Source organism: Lucilia cuprina, chromosome 2 (assembly GCF_022045245.1).
Source record: "Lucilia cuprina isolate Lc7/37 chromosome 2, ASM2204524v1, whole genome shotgun sequence".
NCBI lineage: Eukaryota > Metazoa > Arthropoda > Insecta > Diptera > Calliphoridae > Lucilia > Lucilia cuprina.
In genome coordinates, this window is record NC_060950.1 from 47,856,198 (window position 1) to 47,875,720 (window position 19,523).

The 19,523-nt window shown below is 33.8% G+C and overlaps 1 protein-coding gene across 4 annotated transcripts in view; it reads left to right on the forward strand.

Moving 5' to 3' along the window:
- Positions 1 to 19,523, forward strand: part of LOC111677206 (calcineurin-binding protein cabin-1-like) — a 637,283-nt gene that overhangs the window by 37,335 nt on the left and 580,425 nt on the right. For all 4 annotated transcript variants that reach the window (XM_046947473.1, XM_046947468.1, XM_046947458.1 and 1 more), the window contains exons 3-4: positions 9,290 to 9,409; positions 9,473 to 10,416. In XM_046947473.1, the coding sequence (XP_046803429.1) occupies positions 9,290 to 9,409; positions 9,473 to 10,416 (1,064 nt within the window). The remainder of the gene's footprint in view (positions 1 to 9,289; positions 9,410 to 9,472; positions 10,417 to 19,523) is intronic.

The following is a 19,523-nucleotide window of genomic DNA, read 5'->3' on the forward strand; positions in this document are numbered from 1 at the left end:
TTTATAAACTTTTAAACTGTTAAAAATCACTTCGGCCATCAAATTTAAACATAAACGTTAATTTTTCCAAAATAAAATGGATTATGTTATTTATAATAAAATAATGGTTAACCTGTGTAATCGATCACCTTAAAGTATCTTAATAAGATATACTTTAACTTTAAAAATTACAAAAGCACTGCCTTATTTTATTGCATTTTGGAAGCTTTTTTAATTAAGTAAGCATTGTATTGCTTCTACCTAATCGCTTACATTTTCTGATAATTTTTTGCTGGGTATGTACAAAGTTTAAGGTTTTCATTCCGTTGTTACATGGATAACTCTAAGTTGGGGGGGGATAAAGTGGGACTGGGGTTCTATATTGAAGACCCAGAAAAAGAAATATAACACCGTTTACCTAATCATAACAAAAGTTTCCAGCCAGAAGTTCGAGCAATAACGGAATGTGTTAATTAGGTTAGAATAAATACACCCCTTAATATATTTACCAAAGCCAGAAAGCAATTAGGGCGATATCAGGTGATAGAAGTAAATCTAACACCGTATTAAGTTGTAAGAAAGCTTTAACTGAACACTGTCCCAGAGGTAAGGTTTACATCATATTCGTACCAGCACAATCGGGAGTAGTCGGTAACAAAAGGGTGAATATAATAGCTTTAAAGGGAAGGAAGCTCGAGGCAGTTAACCTGACCAACGGAAAACTATTAGACGCAACAAAAGCTAAACAACAAGTGTGGTTGAGAGAATCCCATTAGGCCTCTTGGAATAATGAAACAGTGGGTAGAACCACGAAGATCCTATGGGGTGACCCTGAAAAGATCAAGACAAAAAATCTCCTCAAAATGAGTAAGTCTGAAGTTAGTATGATGGTACGTATTCTGAGTGGACACACAAGATTACGAGCACATCTATGCAAAATTGGACGTGCGGATTAGACGAATGTAGAGCATGTTTGGGCCTTTATCCAGTCCCTAGACTAGTTTTTATATATATCAGAAAAAGGTATTTCGCGGTTCACCACAGGGTTGCATTTTGTTCCCTTTACTCTGGGTTACCACGATTAGTAGCCTCCTAAGGACCCTAACAGAGAAAAGATTAAGACCTGTCTGTTGTATAGACGAAGTCGTTATAACTGTTATGCTATTTTTTGTACAACTGCAGCATTGTACAATTTGGCTGTAATTTTATGTGTTAGAATTAAATATTTGTTGATTCGGTTTTCTTAATTATATTGGGTTTGTGCTAATGTTTGTAACGCACAATAATATTGGTCCTATACCCACTACCCATCTCTGTCCGTCTGTCCGTCCATGTAAACCTTGTAATCAAACTACGGTTCATTATTTTACCTTGCCCCGACACAACTGAACCCACCTAGGCCCTATAAATCTCGTATATAGACAAATAGCTGCAAAACCAAGTTCTATACTAGCCTTGATGACCCTGATGAACTTTAAAATTATAGGGCCTCATTTGACCCTAGCGCCTATAAAAAACCCCCATCAAAATTTTACGTAAATATCCACAGTTTTATTAAACAATTAATGGCTTATGTATATCTGAGCCAAAGTGCAATTCAACTGAAATGTTTTATTATGAAAACTTAATTACATTTTATTCATATACAGGTGTAGGGTATTATATGGTCGGCCTCTCCCGACCATAACTTCTTGTTTTATATTTTAATTTACGTGACAAAAATAAATACCTTGGAAGTGATACTATTTTTGTGAAAGGTTGATCCAAAAACGCCAAAATCTTGAGATATGGATAAAAACACTTTTTCTTACCTTTAAGCCTTTGACGACCATAGGCAAATATACTTGCCAGAAAATTGTTAGTATATATGTATATGTTTAAGTGACATACGTGGCGCATCTGTCAGCCGATCTTGACAATTTTCCTAGCCAAACGGTACATAGGATTTAAAAGTTACCTATCTATTATATTGGCAATCAAATAAAAAATTTAATTGACTAAACCAAAAAGGTTTGGTTGTCAAAGGATTAAGCACTTATTAGTCTATAACTTAGTTGAATCAAGCTCGATTTTACATTTCACAGATTTAGAAAGCAGACGCTATATCCTTTATAATGATGTATGTAATATTGAGGTATTTTTGAGAAATACCCCACTTAAAGTATAACAATTGGCACAGAATCACTTTCTGAGTCGATTTAGCTATGTTTGTCTGTCTGTGTGTCCATGTGTGCATGCTACAGGTAGCAATTCTTCAAAATAATTTGATAAAATTTGACACATACTCTTCTCTTGATCCATGGATGAAAATGATTGAAATCGATCCATTTTTTTATAAAACTGTAAATGACAGAATCGATTTTTCTAATTATCGGGCTTATAAGGCCAAACTAGCCCCCATACAAACTTCTTCATAAAATGATATGAAGGTCAAAATTCACTTATATACACTAATAACATGATTTAATTTTGCATAAATAACTTCGAAGTACACGTAAATTTCTTTACCACATAAATACGGATATGTCCATATTTACACCTACTACCCTATGAGGACTTTTGTATAAAATCTCTTTTTTTGTCGGTCCTGCCCGACTATACTTTCATACCTGTTTTAATGTAAGTTTTGTACAGTTTTTGAAGTTTTGGAGTCGTTTTTTAGAGTATTTAATAAAGGATAAGAAACCCATGTATATCCATTAGCAAAATGAAAATTTGTTTTAAAAAATCTGTTAGCAATTGTTAACGTTATTGATCTTTTTTAATACAAAATTGTTCAAAAACTGATTTTCTGAAGGATGCTTTATATAGGGGGTTGATTTAAATATGGACTGATCACCATATTTGTTAGAATTCCCATATTCAATTTCTTCAAAACTTGTGAGTTAAATAGATGATGTTTACAAGTAACATAGCATATAACATTGCTGATGAGGAGACGTAGCGGGCCAGAAAATGTTTTCATTCTGTTGTTGTGTCCGAAAAAATAAATTTTCAGTATTCTTATATTCAAAAATATCATTATAATTTGGAAAATATCTTATCCCCAAGTGGGACTCGAACTCGAGCCTGAAGAATATTCAATTAATAATATTAATATCACAGTTCAAAAAAATCAATAATCTTAATATACAGTGGTCGACAAAACAATGGAAACTTTTTCAAATATTTCAGAAATTTATATGACATTTATTATCAAATTATCGCCTTCTAAACTTTTGAAAATGAGTGTTAACGAAATTATTTTTATAAAATAAATATTTGATTAAATAATATTTCGTAATTTACACAAAATTTTTTTATATATTACGAAAAAGTAGTTTAGATTTTTTAGATTTTCGTAAAGTTAAGCATGGTTTAGTTTCATCGATTAATTTTATAATGCTATATTTTATATTTACAAAAAATGGGTCGAGGGAATGCCATTTAAAGTTCCGAAAAATTTAGTGGTAAGCTGTCCTATAAGTCCTGACAATCCAATCCCATCCTTTAAAACCCGATTTGCAGTAATTTGCTTTCCTTTTTATGACTTTAACATATGACAAACTATGCAAAAACTTAAATTTATTCTGCCTTCTTTGCAAAATTTTCCGAGTACATTCAGGAATTTGTCTTGTTTTTTTTTGAAAATCCTTTGCTTACAATTGGCAGTTCATTTCTTAGTTATTACTGCTATTTAGGCATTTAGGCATTCCGTCAACTTGACTTAAAAAATTTTGTTTTAATTTTAAAAATATTTAATATTTACGACATTATAACCTTAATTAATGTGAATCAGCGGATTCAGTCATGTTTCTATCACTTATTCAAGTGATGCATAAAAAACCTTTTTTTCACATAACTAATGGTCTCTAAAAGTCCATAACTTTTATTTATTTATTTATTTATTTATTTATTTATTTATTTATTTATTTATTTATTTATTTATTTATTTATTTATTTCTTGTAGAACAGGATAATATATTACTTACAGTACAGGAATAGAAAACATGTGTTCTTGTGACACAAAATACATGTTCTCGGTCGCAACCCTGTATCAGCGTAGAAAAGATGTAAAATTAAGTAATTTAATCCAAAAACCTTGTTGCGAATTGCCCAATGTTCCTGGATTAAAGCTATATGTATCTTACCTGTGTTAATTTTATTTGGATAACTTTCCGAGTTGGTGATCACCTCCCCGCTCTTTGGATATTACTCCGGGTGGCAGTGAATTCTATTGATGGCACTGCGATATTCTTATAAGGCATAGGAATAGCATTCCTTTTAATCGACACCTTTTAAATTTTGGAAAGGTGTCCTCGATTTTAGGATTTGACCCCTTAAAATTACCAGTACTTGCTAGTGATGTTTTGGGTACCGTCTTAGATGTTTCAGTGTCCTTATAAAGGGCAGCTGTAACTTCCACGTTACAAGATTTGACTCCTCAACATTATAAGTAGTGACTACTGATGGTGCGGTCTTAGGTATTTTAGTGTCCTTTTCGAGGCTTGTTGTAACAACCCTTCCGATCGGCACCTTTCCAATTTTGAATATGACAGCTTTACAGACGAAGTAAGGATTTCCTTTATACTTGGCAAGACTAGCCATAGAGTCTATACCTATTACAAATAATGTTCCCTCAGGTTTTCTCTCCTGTAAAAGATGTCGCATGTTTCCAATGTCAGCTTAATATTTTTCAATCCGCGCTTTCCCAAAGGGCAGCTTCACTTTCTTTTGGCTCCTCAACATTATCAGCAGTGGCTACTGATAATGTGTGGTCTTAGATTTTTGTGTCCTTTTCGAGGCCTGTTGTAACAGCCCTTTCAATCGGCACTTTTCCAATTTTTAATATGACAGTTTTAGAGGCGAATTAAGCCCTTCCTTTATTCTTGGCAAGACTAGCCGTAGCTTCGATACCTATTACAAATATAGTTCCTTAGATTTTCTTTCCTGTTTCCAAGGCCAGCTTAACATTTTGACCACCAAGAATTTTCAGTATACGTTCATTAGCCATTTTATTGCTCCATTCTTTTATGTAGTCAGTGGACATTAAGAGCGCGGAAGCTCGCTCTTCTTTGCTAGTCGTTGTCTTGTTTGCCCTTTAAATTATTCTATTTTACGCTTGCCCCCGGTACTGGGTTTTTTAGGCGCTGCACCGAAACTTTTATCTTTTTATTTGTCATGTTTGTTTTTTTTTTTGTTTTGTAAATATAATATTTCGATGCGGTGGACAATCTGCTTCTGCATCTTGTTCTTGATTTTTCATCAATATAAAATCGTTTCCCTCAAGAGATTCCTTCGCAGCTAACTCATCTGAAATAAAACAAGTAAGAGTGCTATATTCGGCTGTGCCGAATCTTATATACACTTCACCTTAGTGTATTTTAAATATGTTAGTTTTATAAATTTTTTCCCGACTACATTATTACACCAAAAGCAAAACAAAATGAACAACAACAACGCTAAACGAAAAAAAAAAAACAAAATACGCAAGGCATCAAAACCAACAGACATCTAACTAAACATACATAAGAAAAACACAGAAAAACAAAAACAAAATAAACACCGCAATAAAACCAACCTACATCCAAATATACGAAGAGAATTCACAAAACAAAAACACACAGCTGAATAAAACCATTTACATACATCTACAATCTCGTGTACGTCGTTTTCTAATATACAGTGTTGTTGTTTATTTAACAAAGCATGAAAAAATATGACATTTTTTGATAAAATTTTCAGAGGTTGTCTCGGATTTTTCCTCATATCTCCGTTATTTACCGACCGATTTTGCTGATTTTAAATAGCGATCTTCTCGAAAGCATGTCTAACAGAATTGAAGATTCGGATTTCGCCGATATCTGGGGTCCTCTAAAAACTGATTTCAACAGACAGACAGACGGACATGGCTTAATCAACTCCGCTATCTATAAGGATCCAGAATATATATACTTTATAGGGTCGGAAAATTATATTATAGAAATTACAAACGGAATGACAAACTTATATATACCCTTCTCGCGAAAGTGAAGGGTATAAAAATAAAGCTGTCCTCGCTTAATTTTTATACCCTACACCACTTTAGGGGGAGGGTATATTGGGTTTGTGCTGATGTTTTAAAAACAATATTATTGGTCCTATACCCACCTTAAAGAATACGAATCGGCTCAGAATCATTTTCTGGGTCGATTTAGCTATGTCCGTCTGTCCATGTAAACCTTGTAATAAAACTACATGATATTTTATGATACTGCAGACGAAGCCTATTGAAAATGGTTTACATCGGCTCATTATTTCACCTAGCCCCCATACAACTGAACCCCCAAATAAGGTTTGTAAACCTTGTAATCAAACTACAGGTCGCAATTTTGAAGATAATTCAATGAAATTTGGCATATGATCTTCTGTGGTACCGTACACGAAGCCTGGTCGCCATTTTGAAGATAATTCAATGAAATTTGGCACACGATCTTCTATGGTACCAGAGACGAAGCTTGTTGAAAATAGTTAAAATCGACCAAAAACAGCAAAACCAAGTTCTATACTAGCCTTGATGACCCTCATGAACTTTTTAATTATAGGGCCTCATTTGACCCTAGCCCCCATCAAAATTTTACTTAAATTTACAGTTATATTAAACAATAAAAGGCTTAAGTTTATCTGAGGAAAGGTACAATTCAACTTTAATGCTTTATTATGAAAACTAAATCACATTTTATTCGTATACAGGTGTAGGGTATTATATGGTCGGCCTCGCACGACTTAACTACTTACTTTTTACTTGTTCTTATTTGTTCATATAAATTGTTTTTGTATTTTCAACAATTCGCATAAAAACATTTTCAACGTAAGGTGAAGTGTTTTACAAAATAAGGTGGATCATGTACGTATTAACGTACACGTACGTGGAAATTTTTATATTTTATAAAGATACTTTTATGTTGAATATCACATTAATTCCAAAGTATTTATGCAATTTATTGATAAAAAACAAAATTTTCTACATGAGGCTTTATATAGAATATAGGTCAAATATGGGCCGACCCTCATTAAATTTGGGAAAAGGGTATAATTTTAAATAACAGTTTGTTTTGTTGAGTTTCAATGCGATACAAATGGTTAACAGTTAATATTATACGTTTAAGACATTTTTTGAAGGGGGGTTTGTATGGGGCCAGGGTCAAATAAAGGGTGATCACTACGAAAATCTGCAGTCTCATTTATACTTATATATATTATATTTGTGCCAATTTTTAGAGAGATAATAGTATATTTGACGTAATTATAGCATGAAAAACCCAAATCGGCTGTATGGGGGCTAGGTGAAATAATGCACCGATTTCGACCATTTTCAATATTCTTTGTCCCTGTGCCAACAAACTTGCTTGGTCCAAATTTCATCAAATTATCTTGTACCTTGCGCACAAGGTTTACATGGACGGACATGTGTGAATCGATCGGTATACTTAAAGCTGGGTATTGGACTAATATTTTTTTGTGTTACAAACATCAGCGCAAACGTATAATATCCTCCCCACTAAACATCAGGGTGATATTTGGAATATGGCTTAAGTCAATTATGGACTGAGCTCTTTTGAAATAACAAAATATTAATTTCTTAAAACAAACTATTTTTGGTAAAATTTTAAAGCGTGAGCCAATGAGAAATTTTCTGAATGCGTCAATTATAAACCAATACTCACGAAAATGTGTACAAAGATTTCATTTTGTAAAGAACTTGTTGATGTCAAATTTCATCGTAATACTCGTATTTTAAATAAGGAAAAAATCCCTTAAATTGGAAGCACTTTTTATTTTATATGTGGGGCAATATATCACCTATTTTGGGTTCAATATTCATTAAAAAATTGGGCATTTATTTCATAACGCAATATTGCCCTTTAACGGGACTACCTTTCCTCTTTATCTTGTTGTATTTTTTCGGGCTACCTTTTTTCCAAAAGTTTTTCATTGACATGTACTTTTTTAAAATATTTATTGAGAATTTTTTCATAAGAATTTTTATTTTTTTACAAACGAAGAAGTTTATTTTTTAAATATTTTTTGACATATATTTTTTAAATATATTTTGTGTTGAAATTAAAAAGAAATTTTTGTATCGAAAATTATAAATATAAATACAGTGGGACCTCTATTTTCCGTGATGTGTAATCGAATTGTCCGGTTAATTCAGTGCCAACCTAGTTTATTTTATTTTTTTTTTCAATTAATAAACGAATATGTATGTATATATTTATATAAAAATTATTCAAAAATATAAAAATTGTTTTGTCAGAAAACAGTAAATAGTAGATAAGGATTTCATGTTATGCAATTTCTAAAAATAATCGTATAATGTTCTAATTGTTCAAGGTTGCTAAAAAAATATATAATTTTGCTTATAATTACGGGTAATAGAGTTAATCACGGTTAAATGATGCTGAAAATTTTAAGTCAATCCAAAATAAAACAAGTACGAATGTATAGTCGGGCGTAGCCGACCATATGATACCCTACACCAGTCAGTATGTATGTATGTTAAAAATGGGGATTATTTAAAAAAACAAAGCATTTGGTTCGTTTTTTTAACTTTATTTCGGAATATTTTTACTTAAAAAAATAGATTTTTTAAAAGAGGGCTCAAAGGAGAGTAGGGCAAAATAAAAAATGTTGGTAGGGGAAGATAAGTCTTCTTAAATATTATTTATGATTTAAAAGTGTTATTAGTGTTTGTAAGTAAATTTTGACCTTTAAGTCATTTTCTGAAGGGGAGTTTGCATGGGGGATAGGGTCAAATGAAGCCCGATCATAAGAAAAATCGGTAGTTTCTTTTAAAGTTCTATAACATACAAAAATATTAATCCAATACCCATCTTATATATAGTATAACGATCGATTCAGAATCATTTTTTGAGTCGATTAAGACATGTCCGTCCGTCAGTCCGGCTGTCTGTCCATGTAAACCTTGTGCGCAAGGTACAGGCCGCAATTTTCAAGATAATTTGATGAAATTTGGAATAAGCATGTTTTTGGCACAGGGACGAAGCCTATTGAAAATGGTTGAAATCGGTCCATTATTTCACCTAGCCCCCATACAACCGTGGCTCCCGATTTGAACTTTTTATGCCATAATTACGTCAAATATTCTATTATCTCTCTAAAAATTGGCACAAATAAGTTTTATATATTTGACTATACTTTTCTACTTGTTTTAACATGCTTTTGGGTGCATGGTTACATTCTTTTTATTATGTACAATTAATATACAATTTTTTATAATTAATTGTACGCAGAATTTTTCATGTAATTTAAATTTTTTATTTTTTAGAATATAAAAAGTAACCGAAGCGATAAACTTTGGACTATTAAGTACAATTGTCATAAGAACATTGCTTTAATATTGGAAGAGCGTTCTCAGTACACGTTTGCGCTTCAGCATTATATATATGTAAGTAAGATATTATAATATTATAATTGAGAATTTTAAGTAGTTTGTAATGGGTTATTTTAGGCAATCTTAATTGACAGTACAGATGTTTCCACATTGCACAAATTTGGTCAGTTAGCATTAAAATTGAATGCTACGGATTTAGCTGAATATGCTTTTGAAAATTGCTTGGGACGGAATTCGGCACATTGGAGTGCTGCGGAAGGAATGCTTCAGGTGATGAATATCAATCATAACATAATGGGTTCATATCGTTGGGCCAGAAAAATATTTCAACAAGATATAAATTGTGATAATGCAGAGGAAACTTTAAAAGAAATAACAGTTTTATTTAAAGAACATTTAACATTTTTAAAAAAATGTGGTGGGGACCTGATCACTCCTTTATTTAATAACAATCAATTACAAAGTACAATTAAGTTTGCAAAACTGTTTAATGCAAATCAATCTTTGGAAACAAACCAAAAAAACATTTCTTATCAAATACCCGATTTGCGGCAATTTTCTATTAAAAAATCGAATTGGCAAAATGTAGGTCAATTTATTATTAATGTTCACTCCTATCTAAAGGAAATTGAATACGAAGTGCCATTCGTGTTTAATTTCAACGATGTAATTATTAAAGGTAATGTTAATTTAACAGACATTAAAAAAGATATGTCGGATACAGCAATTTCCCATGGGGACAAAATAAAACAGGTTGATGGAGAACAAATAAATATTACATGTGATGAAAACCTAACTGACCAGTCAAAAATTTCTATAGCAGAAAAAACGGATACCCAGTCTGTTGATTTCAACAATTATGACTCAGATTCAAATGCCAAATCAGATATATGTGAAAACAATAAAGCAAAATCAAGGCGTCGTTGCAGTGACTTACATTTTCTTGAACAGTGGGGTTGGCATAAAAATCGTAGATATTCATCTCGAAAAAAAACTGAACGTGATGAAGTAGATTTAAGCCTCAATGGATACTTGCGAAAAATTTTGATAAACTATACAAAGTAAGTAAAATGATTTTTCTTTTTATTACACATATAATAAAACAGTATTAGAAATATATAGAACGTGAAAAGGGCAACTAAAAAATATAAGCATTTTTACTAGGGATGCCAATCGCGAAATCCCGATTTTTGGTTATAAGAAAATCCTGAAATCCAGGATTTTTTAAATAAATCCCCGGATTTTCGCAAATTTGAAGATTACGATTTTATATTATTTTGGATTTAAGCACAATTTTAAATAAATACTTCTAAAGCCGGCTTTACACGGTCACACAAGTAATATGATCAGTCAAAAATTTTTAAATGCAATGGATCCAACACACATTGGGCTCTCTTCATTTTTTGAAATGATATAAAAAACAAGCAGGTCGCATTAGATCAGGAATGTATTTTAATGTAAACACATACAAAAGTGAAACAGCTGTTTCCATCTTACTTCGTTATCGTTTTAAACTAATCGTGTAAACAGAAAAAATAATAAGTAAAAGTGTTATATTCGGCTATGCCGAATTTTATATACCCACCATCAAACCTCGTTTAACTCGAATGAAACTTACTTATGTCGAATTTCATCTATATTCTCGTATTTTTATGCCATTTATAAGCGTTAAAGTAATTTTTTGAAGGGAACCTTATATAAGGGGGTAGATTATGGGTCAATCCTAATAAAATTTGGTAGACAGAATTTGGTTCGTATTAAATTTATTTGTGTCGAATTTCATTGAAACACTCGTTTTTTTAAGCCATTAATGAACGTTGCAGTCATTTTGTGAAGGGGGCCTTATATGGGGGGTATGGTCAATCATGGACCGATCCTCAAAAAATGATTTTGACTCGTATGAAATTTACTTAAGTCGAGTTTCATCTATATACCAAAATCAAACCTCGTTTTATGCGATTAATTCGTTTCGCCAAAAAACGCATAATTCGAATTCGAATAATAACATAATACAAATTCCAAATAATGAAGTATATGTACAAAATTTCTAAAAATAAAAAATGATATTTCTTCATGTAGAAAGGATTTGAACAATACTTTATATATTCGAACCTAAATTGGTAAAAAAGCAATAGTAGTACTACGTTAAAAACTTTTTTTGGATTATGTGGACCAACATTTTTCTAAAAATTATTTTTGCAAAGAAAAATTTTAAAATTTTGAAACCGTACTTATTCAATTTCGCATAAAATAAATACGCATTGAAGGAGGTTTGAGTGTACTCGTATTTAAAAGCTACTACAATCATAATTTTAACACAACGATGTTTTTTCTCTGCGTGCGCTAACAGAGAATTATATCATTCTCAATAAATCGTTGAAAAATCAAAAATAAAGGCATTAAATGTATTCATTTCACAAACATTTTTTGTTATTAGAAATTTATCACTCTCTGGAATTCGGAATTAGTTGTTAAGTAGTTGACCTTCTTCAAAAAATCTTCCGGATATTCATATTTTGGTTTTAAATGCTATAAATTTCTTTTTTTTCAAAAAGTTAAAAAGTTCGTGTTCACCGAACTTTGAAAACCGGCCGAACTTTCAAATTTACCGAAGTTCGGTGTTCGGTACTGAACGAAATTTAGAGTTCGGTCGGACTCTACGGATATGTTAGGTATTGATGTACGTAATTTTGCACTGGTATAAGGTTAAATTTCCAACTCCTTCCTCTGCATATCTGAGGCGGAAACCATTTTAACACTATTTTTTTTATGGGCATTGAATATATACATATGTATAAATGATAAAATCATATTTATTTTCAAATTGCATGTTTTTCTTTTGCGCCTATGCATTTATAGTGCATCTAAATTTTGTCAAATTAAGTTTATATACCTTAAATTTTCTTGAAGATTATTGTACTAAAGTCGGATTTGAAATATGTTCAGCAGTTTTCGTTCTATAAAAATGTCGCCCAAAATCGGTATTTTGGCTGCAGATATGCAAATGTAGGAGTTGAAATTTTAACAAAATAATAACGCCAATGCCTTCGTTGTTTCGAAAACTTTCATAAATGGAATGATATCACATTTTCTAAAATATTGCGTGAAGCAATATTTGTTTTTATCAACAACAAATATACAGTGCACAGTGGTATAGGAAAAAAAGAGGGAAATAATTCGGTAACTTCTAAACGGTTAATCCGATTTTAATGAAATTCGGTATGCACAAAGAGGAGGTGTTGTCGAGTTTAGGTTTTGAATTTGACCTTATAGGCCAACCAGGGGCCCGGCGGGGGCTCCTCAAATTAGGACACATCGGCTATGTGAAATTTTTAAAACGATCCTATTTCTTCATTTGAGTTCCGATTTAAAAAAATTCGTATATAGAATCTCCTCATCGAGCACTATAAAAAATGTAGCAGTAAATTATCTCTTATAGTTTAGGAGAAATTCAATTTGAAAATTAAAATTTTAAAATTTTTACCGTCCTTACTTGAGTTTTTTGATAATAGCGGGTCCAAATATTCCCGATTTTCGCCATCTTTTTTAGATATCTTAAAAAGAAAAAGATACTTTTTTTCCCAAAAAAATGGGAAAAATTCGACTTTTTTTAATTTTTTAAATTAAAATGCCTATAACTTTGGACTCAGTCATGATTTTTACATAATTCTTTCACTGCTTTATATATAAACTTGTTGTTAAGCGAATAAAAAAATGGGGAATATTTGGACACGCTATTATCAAAAAAATAAAGTAAGGACGGTAAAAATTTTACAATTTTAATTTTCAAATGCGAATATCTCCTAAACTATAAGAGATAATTTACTGCTACGATGAGGAGATTCTATATACGAAATCGGAACTTAAATGAAGAAATAGGATCGTTTTAAAAATTTAACATAGGCGAGGTGTCCTAATTTGAGGACCCCCCGCCGAATTATTTCCCTCTTTTTTTCCTATACCACTGTACGGTGCAAATATAATTCCAACCACACAATATAAACCGTGTCAAATCTCACTACTTCGAATTACATCACATGCTGGTTTGTAACTAGATATTTATTTACAACGCCATCTATTGTTGGATAGCTTCTAAACTTCTCAACAAACATATTTTCCTAAATTGCTTCTTATACTGTTTAAATTTAAATTGTAATATCTCCGGAAATGAGCGCATGGTGTCTTTTGGCTATGCCTTGGATATTATCACCTCAAATGTGGCGGCCTTAGAGCACGTGATGCTGATTCGATTTCTGATACTACTAAATGCATGCAATGGACTTGTCCACGCTGCAGACATCTAAAAATCGAATTTTATAATTTTTACAGGGATGAATTTAAAAAAATCTGTAAAGACTTTGCATCCCTTCAAGAGAAATTTCTAAAATACGGGGAACTATTTACTAACTAACCCTAATTTGGAAAAAAATGGAAATGTTTTGAATCCATCATCACTAAAACGCAAACAAACATTGGATAAATCTCCAATTATTCCCTTAATAGGTCATTCCTTATCAAATACACCTCCAACAAATTGTGATATTCGTGATTTTCCTTCAACGTCGGTTCATTTACTTAATATGCCAGCAATTCAATTTAATATTATTTCAGGTGAATCCACACCAATTGCTTCTCCTACGTTATCCCCATTGGAACTTAATGTTAACGTATAGAGTCCATTACCCCCTCCGGAAAATAACAAATCTGGTTTTAAATACTCCAATAAATGAAGTACCTAAACCTAATAATAATCCATCCACTAAACGTAGAGAACTTCGAATCGTTCCATCCAGGAAGACGATTTTTGGAATATATATTTTATCGTTATAATTTTATATGGTGTCAATTTTTGGCAAAAATCTGACCAGTACCTATTGATTTATGGACATATCATAACAGTATAAGTATTTTATTTTTTTCACACTTATAAGTAACATATTATTTTCATCTCTTAATTATACTTTTTTCATTGACATTTTTAATATTCTTCGAAATTGTATAATTTTATAAAATATATAAAAAATATAAAATATATATTCCAATTTCAAATTGGACATTCTTAACCCATAAAAGGTGGAGTTCAAAGGTAAACTTTTACAAAATTTGTGAATTCTCAGTACCATGTCGAAATATAATTTATTTGTTGGGAATGTTTAATAAATATGACTTGAATTCTGTTATCTTAAAAAGTCTTCTTTTTAAGATAGTGGCGAACAATATTTAAGCCGATACCGTTAGCGGTTTTACTCGTTAGAATTTAGAAAAATATCCCCACCCAAGGGTGTAAAAAAAGGATGTGTACTAAATCCTAACAAGTATCAAATAATCAAAAAAAAAAAAAAACGTAAATACACGTACAAAATTAAACGAACTTAAACATTGCCGGCCACCTTGCAACAACATAGAACGTTGCAACCATAATATATACTTAAGAGGTAAAATCTAATAAAGAATAAAGAGCTTAAAGTAATTGTTTTTTTCCATTTCTTTAATTAATATTTTTTTTCAAAAAACAAATTGGTCATAGGACCAAAAAACCAGACCAGCTGGTAAAAGATGTTCCCATAGAACAAAGTCTATGGGATGTAGTTTTACGCAGACTACATACTGCTCTTATGGGAGATTGGTTTTTAATCAGACCATGAACTGGGCCACTTATAGAGAGGCTTGGCCAGAAATGACCCAACCAAAAATGGTGTATTGAGCCATTGGAAGTCCCAGGTTCGAATAAATTTTTCCTTTTAAAACCCGTGGAGCAATTTTCGGAGCAATGACAAGCGTGACTTTGCCAGAGACATTAAAACTAGGATCTGCCAATTGCAGTCCCGGAAAATGGATCTTAGCCGAGGTACAGATTGCAACGGTGTTTTAATGCCTTGCATTTTTTTACTTTAACTGTAATCGTAATATTTTGCGTTGAGTCATATTGTGAGCAAATGTTCACTCGACATATTTTGTCGGCACCAACAGTGACCACTGTTGGTTAGTTGCAGTTTTAGACTTGCAACTAAAGAGAAGCAAATATAGCTCATACTGCAGCAAAGGTCTAAAACTGCCCGTACCCGAATGCTCTTGTTTGAGCCAAGCAACAAAACGGTTGCGGTTGGTGAGAATGTCACGACATGAAGCAACGGCAACGTCGAAGAGTTCACAGGGGCGTCTGGTCGGGTAACTTCGTTTCGAGCGCGTTTTTTAGATTTAGAGGCGACGTGAGCATACATTGCCTACAATGGCCTACACTCGTGAAATCACGAGAGATGTGTTCCGCTGATAGGCACCGAGAGCAACAATGGTGTAATAACACCTCTTGAGCTGAAACCACTGCAGGTGCAGTGGAGTTTTCGTTGGAGGTCAATGGGACCTCTGGTGCAGGGACCACGAAGACTTGTGGGTTTTCCACGGCGGCGATACTAGTGGCGCCATCGTCCGACATGTTGGTAGAACCCGTTTGATTCGTGGCTGCTGCTGTGTCAACCTCCATTGTCTCATCATATTCCTCAAGGAGAGCAGCTTCAGACATGGCCATAATATGATCCATAATGCTAGGAAACAATGGAGGTTAGCAATACTCTTTTAAAATTATTCACTGTTCAAAACGACCAGTTTGGTAATTGATCGCTTTATAACCCCGTTTTCAGTAAGATGTCCGCGATGCGTACGTGATTGTCACTTCCTGGATAAGTTCGAACTACTCTTCCCATTTTCCAAGAAGTGGGTGTCATTTGCTCATATCGAATGACTATTAAATCCCCGGTGCTTATATCGCATTCCGATTACTTCCACTTGTAACGTTTGTGAAGTCATGACAAGTATTCTTCCTTCCATCGACGACAGAAATGCTGAGTCAAGCCCTTTATTTTCCGATACCTATTTAGAAGACCTAGCGGAGATTCATAAATCGAAGGTTCAGGTGGAGATAATATTGGAGACCCTATTAGGAAATGGTCTGGTGTAAGAGCCACTGTCATTAGGGTCGTCACTCATAGGACAGAGAGGTCGAGAATTTTGGCATGCCTCAATTCTAGCAAGGACCGTCGAAAGTTCTTCAAAAGAGTATTTGCCGGAATTTGAGTACAAGCTCGTTTACGATCTAAGATATATTGCTTACACTTATTTACCACAGTCCGAACTAAAATTCCGCTAAAAGAAGATTGAAACGACATGCATAGGGCAATAAAATGGGATGCCTTTCCGTGTAAGCCAATGAAGGTGAACTAGCCAATCTACCGTTAAGTCTCATGACACCTTCCTTGTCAAGAATATGATTTAAGGGCTACTTTTAGAAGAAATTGGTATTTTTTCCAATAGACTCTTGTATTCTTCCGTAAATTTTACCTTTTGAGCCACAATGGCCAAACGTAGTTTCACATGTCTTATTTCATTATCAGATAGCGTAATTGTGTCATACGAATAGCGATTCCTATAAGACGAATGAGTTCTATGGAAAAATCTAAAAACATAAGATAGAACTCTGATAGCACGATCAAGTAACGAAAATCTATCTAACACATCCTCATAGTTTGTGAAGAAAGAGGCGTGAGATTTCACATTTCGAGCTTCTAGATCGGTATCCAGCATAGCTAGGTTTTTCAAATTCCATGTAGACTTTTTCTCTCTAAGCCAATGAAATAGTAACTCCCTACTTCCTAAATCTGCTGGATTGTCCTCAGATCTGATGTGATGCCAGTTATGTTTGCCAACAATTTCTTGTATTTTGCAAACTCGATTTGCAACAAATGTTGCCCAAGTACAGGGGTCTTTTTTTAACCAGGAAAGAACGATCGTGGAATCAGCCCAGCAATAAACATGGTTTAATGGAATTTCGATTTCACAAAGCACAGCCTTCAAAAGATCTGCCGCTAATACATCGCCACAAAGTTTAAGACGAGGTAAAGTAATCGATTTAATCGGGGCTACTTTCGTCTTACAAGTGAGCAAATGTGAATAAATTTTCCCTCTGGGTGTTTCCACCCGAATATATATCACCCCCGCATATGCCTTTTAGGAGGCATCAGAAAAAACATGAAATTCAACTGAGGCTTCTGGTTCATAATGAACCCATCGAGGAATTTGGATACTATTGACTTCATGATATGAAGTTACAAATTTCTCCCATTCGGACAGCGTTCAAACTTTAAGATTCTCATCCCAATGTATTTGATCCTGCCAAATTTTCTGCATAATCATTTTTGCCACTATTATGACAGGTCCTAACCAACCTACTGAGTCAAATAATTTAGCTATTGTTGATAAAACTTCCCGCTTAGTATATTTTGAATGCCATGCCATATGATCCACTTTAAAATAGAACGCGTCTAAATGAGCATTCCATTGGAGTCCCCAGTCCCATATTGATCCCTTTGTAAAAATACCTGTAGGAAAAAGAAAAGAGAAGGAGAGATAGGGAAGAGTGGAGGAACAGAGACAGTTGCAAAGAGAATATAAGTAATAGTCTCTTCTTCATTTTCGTTTTGACAACTCCTACAGTAATCGTTGAACGGGAGACCAATGCGTCTAGCATGGTTCCCAAATTTACAGTGGCCAGTGATTATCAATGTCAGCCTACTTAACTGCGGTCTTTGGAGACCAAGAAGATATTTAGACCTTTTGAGGATCCATTTGTGGCCACAGTACTCTACATAATGAGCACGTGTGTTCACGCGACCATTTGTCGCGATCGATGCTGAGGCAGTTTTCACTGATTTGCCTCTTAATTGCAAGTAGTGGTATACCGCAGAACTGATCTATATCCAGTCTACTAAGCATAGTGCCAGCTCTTGCTAAGGTGTCAGCAATACCATTGTCATATGAAATCCCATGTCCCTTTACCCAAATTAGGGTGATGTTCGAATGTCTCGCCATCTCATTGAGAGACGTCCGCCATTCATGGACAATTTTGGATGTGGAGAACTCACCAGATAGGGATTTAATAGCAGCTTGACTATCGGTATAAATTCTGATATCCCTGTTGGTAATCCGATATTACCTTAACCAATTTACCGCCCTCCTTATCGCCAATATTTCAGCCTGAAGGATACTACATTCATCATTAAGTCGGAAGGAAATCTTCGTTTCAAATTCCTCAATGAAAATGCCACCACCAACTCCTTTCGTCGTCTTGTATCCGTCTGTATACACTCGGAAGCAATTATTTGGCGGAAGGAGAGATTCTTCAGATTCCGAAGAGATATAATACTGGAACTTTCTCACTAGAGGCGGTACCGGAATACAATAGTCAACAATGTACTGATTATTCGGTATAAGATCTATGATCCTAGCATGGCCTATGGAGCATTGTTGCCACTTGCCAGTTATACTCAATCTGGCCGCAGTTGACATAGCCAATTTCCTTGCAAGGAGATCGACCGAGAGCCAGTTGAGCATAGTGAACAACGCCTTCGAAGGAGTTGTTCTGAGGCCGCCTGTGATAAGAAGCGTAGTTGATCTCATTACTTTTTCCAGTTGTTGTCTGAGTGAAGCCTCAATGAGCCAGTGAACATTCATTGGCTTTATGCCCCAGAATGTTCCTATATCCTTGCTACAAACATATAGTGCTGTAATGGCTTAAGATGCCCTAGAGAGTACGTTTGTACTCCAAGATAGCTTCTTATCAAGGATAACTCCCAGATATTTAGCGCTGTCCGAGAGTTTTAATACTTCGCCGTTTAGGCAAGGAAGAGGAAATAAATCTTGTATTTGCTAGAGAATAGCACAAGTTCCGTTTTACTAGGATTTACACTAAGACCACATTCGACACTCCACAAGCTAATGATCCTTAGTGCTTGTTCTAGCCTTTGAGATGTGGTTTTGAGATGATCGCCTGACACCGCTACCGCAACGTTATCAGCATAGGCGACTGTTTTATAGCCAGAATATCATTTATAGCCATGTTCCATAAGAGTGGAGATAGTACTCCCCCTTGTGGAGTACCTCTTAAAGCTTTTATAGATTTTACTGTATCTCCTAGGGAGGATTCAATGATCCTATTTGAGAGAACATTCTACTAAGCCCTGCCCGAGATAGAGATTGGCTGATAGAAGCAGGATTTACGTTATTAAAAGCGCCTTCTATGTCAAGAAAGGCAACCAGTGAATAATTTCCATACCCCATGGATTTTTCAATATGACCAACGAGAGTATGAAGAGCCGTCTCAACAGATTTGCCCTTC